The sequence below is a fragment of the Cephus cinctus genome, unplaced genomic scaffold (genome assembly GCF_000341935.2).
Source record: "Cephus cinctus unplaced genomic scaffold, Ccin1 Ccin1_scaffold0614, whole genome shotgun sequence".
NCBI classification, from domain to species: Eukaryota; Metazoa; Arthropoda; class Insecta; order Hymenoptera; family Cephidae; genus Cephus; species Cephus cinctus.
In genome coordinates this window covers 38138-41967 of record NW_014333259.1, presented here as the reverse complement: position 1 = coordinate 41967, position 3830 = coordinate 38138, and the positions used below count along the sequence as shown (strand labels likewise).

Below are 3830 nucleotides of genomic sequence, written 5' to 3'. Positions count from 1 at the left end.
ACCTTCGTATAAAAGGCCCTTCGATGATGCGCAGCGATCATTGTTTGTTAAACTTTCAAGTGCATTATTGGTATTGACAAGATGGATTCTGCAAAGTGTAAAAAGTTGATCGAGATTATGGAAGGAGCATATAAACTTCTGAACAACGGATCATCGATTGCAAAAATTGTAAAAATGGACGAAATTTGACACTCAAAAAACTTCCTCCGCCCGCTCTACAGCCCTTTGCCCATCTCCAGCGGGGCGCCGGTATCTCACCCGGGCTTCTGCCGGTCCGTGGAGACGTCTCCGTCGGGTACTCTCCTCTGCCGGGCAACTCGGTACGTCGAGACTATCTCCCCACGGCAGATTCGAGCACCTCGACCTCAACTAAACAATGACACAATCTTACGAGAGCCTTGACATAACTGTACGAATCAACCCGAGAGCGTAGCTTCTGAGCAGGGTGGCGACCCGAAGAGAACCAGAAATCGAGAACGTTATCTGTATCGGTAACCGGAGCCGCCTTGGGACCGTGATTCGAAAAATCACGTCACAACATATAGGAAATCTTTGTGTAACATAGAACCGGAGAGAGAATGTATTGGGTTGACCAGAAAGTCTTTATTTTCTTCGCCGACGCACTAGAACATCCACCTTATTCACCAGATTTTACTTTATCCGATTATCATCTCTTCCGTAGACTCAGGAACTGCTTAAGCTAAAAAAATTTGACGGAAGAGCAAACCTTAAATGTACTGTAACGTGGCGTCAGGATGATACATTACCAAAGTCTCGCATCTCCGCGCGCTGCCGATAGCATGGCGGTGCCTCCGGAGAGAGGAGAGTGTGCCGCGGAGAGTCCATGTGTAAAGACTCGGGTGTCCGGCAGACCGCGAGAAAATGAGTTCTTCTTGCGTGCTCAGGCGATAGCCGATCTATCGGATAATCGCGGATTGCGATTATTGGGATTTCTCGCATAGAACCATGGCTCCCGGTTTTTTTAATAGTATAAATAGTATAAGTTGTGGAGTTCTGGACCAGGATTCCTGTAACCGACATATACCGACATTCTAGAACCTTCGAAGGTGGGTGTCAGTGCTAAGTTGCCGTCGTGAGCTCTACGATTTCCGGAAGTGACGTCACCGAGATCCCCTATTTTCTAGGAATTTATGGGGGATTCTAAGAATTTTGCGTCACATTCTGGGAAATTTGCGCTCGATTCTAGGAATCGTACACGATCAAGAACCTTCTAGAAGCTTCGACGGATCGCTCCTAGAGCCGACGGTCCTCTCGTGTGACGTTCTGAAGCAGCCCCTTACCCCACCCCGTTTCTTGGAAGATTCCAGAAAATTGTTTACTGCGAGAGTAAAAAACGTACTTCTAAAGAACGGAAATTTGAAAGTGAACGTCGTCTTGTCTTGTAAATTCGAGACCATGAAAGCTGGCGAGATTAAAGTTCTTCAACACTAGGAAAGAAGTTATTCTACCGTCCACCGATATCAGTGATTGGTTTAATACAGATGTGAAGAAAAATTTACTAACCAAGGTTGAAGACTTTCAAGAAAGGGAATCTGGTTGATCATTGACAGAAATTATAAACTTGGCCGTAAACATCAACAGGTACATACTGATACACGATGGCCTATCAACATTCATGGAGTTGCCTAAGAAAGTGCAAAGTAAGAAAGCAGTCGTGAATATTAGAAACGACGATCCGTACTGTTTTCTCTGGTCAGTTACGGCAGCCCTTCATCCAGCAAAATATCATGTAGACAGGATCAGTTTATATCCACATTTCAGGTCAGTGCTAAGGTATGAAGGATTAAATTTTCCCATTGGTTTAAAGGATATTTCGAAATGCGAAAAGATTAATGATTTGGAAATTAACGTTTACGGTATAGAGTGGGATAGTGGTAATGACATAGTACCAATTTACCTAAGTCAGCAAAAATCAAACAAGGAAGCGATTCATTTACTCATGTTGGAAACAAAAATTTATTCGAATTGAGATGACGTGGACATGGAAGACGGTAGTGTTTATCACTTTGCTTGGATTCGAAATCTATTCCGTTTACTGAGTTCACAAATTTCAAAGCATCATGGTTTTACCAGACTGTGTGATAGATGTCTATGTCACTTTAGATTAGAAAGCTTTTTCGAAAAACATAGACTTGATTGTGCAAATATAAATAAAAGTCGTATTCCCGGATGAAAAAAATAAAATTATGAAATTTAAAATTTATAAGTATAAAGAACCTATCCCGTTTGTCGTTTATGCTGACATCGAGTGCATATTAGAGCCAATTACAAATAAGTCTAACAGTCTTTATCAAAGACACGTTCCACACAGTATAGCGTACTATTTGCAATATAACTTTGACGATTCTATCTCCAAATTTAATGTTTATCGTAGAAAAGATTGCGTGGAATGGTTTATGAATCAATTAAAGGAATTAGCTCAAATTACAGAGTTTTACCTAAAACGTATCGTACCAATGGAATCTCTACATTTCAAACAAAGAAATGAATTTTACTCGGCCAAGATTTGTCATATTTGTGAAAAACCGTTTACACCTCAGGATGCCAAGCATCGTGATCATTGCCATTTCACAGGCAAATAGCGCAGTGCTGCACATCAGGGGTGTAATTTGAACTATAAGAACTCACCGTCCTTAACGTCTCTGTTGTATTTCATAACTTATCTAGTTATGATTCACACTTCTTGATTAGAGCTCTAGCTACATCTTTCGAGGGTTCAATGAATCTCTTACCAGTAAACAAAGAAAGATATATATGTTTCAGGAAGAGCGTGAAAGATACGATTGTAAATTATCGATTCGTTTAAATTTATGCCGACTAATATTGAAAAATTAGCATCCTATTTGAATAATGATGAAAAATTAATTACGCGTAAACATTGTAATACTGTAGAGGAATTCAATTTATTGACTAGAAAAGGTGTTTTTCCCTACGAATATATTGATAATTGGGAAAAACTCAAAGAGGATCGATTACCGGTAAAAGAAGAATTCTATTCAAAATTAAATAACGAAGGAATTTCAGAAGCAGATTATGATCACGCTTGCAATATTTGGCAGAATTTTTGCATTAAAACATTAGGTGAATATTCTGATTTGTATCTGAAAACCGATGTCCTCCTTCTAGCTGATATTTTTGAAAATTTTAGACGCAACTGTTACACCGTATAAAACTTAGATCCTCTACACTATTACACTGCACCGAGCGTTGCTTTCGACGCTATGCTCAAGTGTACAGGTGTTGAACTTGAGCTGCTGACTCATGTAGAGATGTTGTTGTTTATCGAGAGAGGCATTCGAGGTGGCGTAGCTCAATGCTCCAATAGATACACCAGGGCTAACAATAGGTATATGGAAGCAGATTTCGATCCAAGCAAAGAGGAAGTCGTATCTTATATACTATGACGTAAATAATTTATACGGTGCAGCTATGAGTCAATCTTTACCAGTAGCCTCATTTGAATAGGAAGAAAATTTTGAGCAATTTGATATTCGCAATATTCCCGATAACTCTCTTACGGGTTACATATTCGAAATTGATTTGGAGTATCCAATCGAGCTTCAAGAACTCCAGGCTGTAACAATTCGAAATTGATAACGACGCTCCTTCCGAAAGATAGACACATAATTCATTATAAGAATTTGAAACGGTGCTTGAGATTAGGTATAAAGTTAACAAAAATTCATCGTGTTCTAAAATTTAAACAGGCACCGTAGCTCAAAAAGTATATTGAATTGAACACCGAAATGAGAAAAAAATCGAATAATGATTTTGAAAAAAAACTTTTATAAACTCATGAATTATTCGGT

At 39.3% G+C, this 3830-nt stretch overlaps 1 protein-coding gene across 1 annotated transcript in view; it reads right to left on the bottom strand.

Annotated features, from left to right (window-relative positions):
* Nucleotides 1-1612: 1612 nt before the first annotated feature.
* Nucleotides 1613-3830, bottom strand: part of LOC107269163 — a 38804-nt gene continuing 36586 nt past the window's right edge. The window contains exon 4 of the mRNA XM_025086420.1: nt 1613-1646. Coding sequence (XP_024942188.1) covers nt 1628-1646 — 19 coding nt within the window. The 3' untranslated portion in view covers nt 1613-1627. The remainder of the gene's footprint in view (nt 1647-3830) is intronic.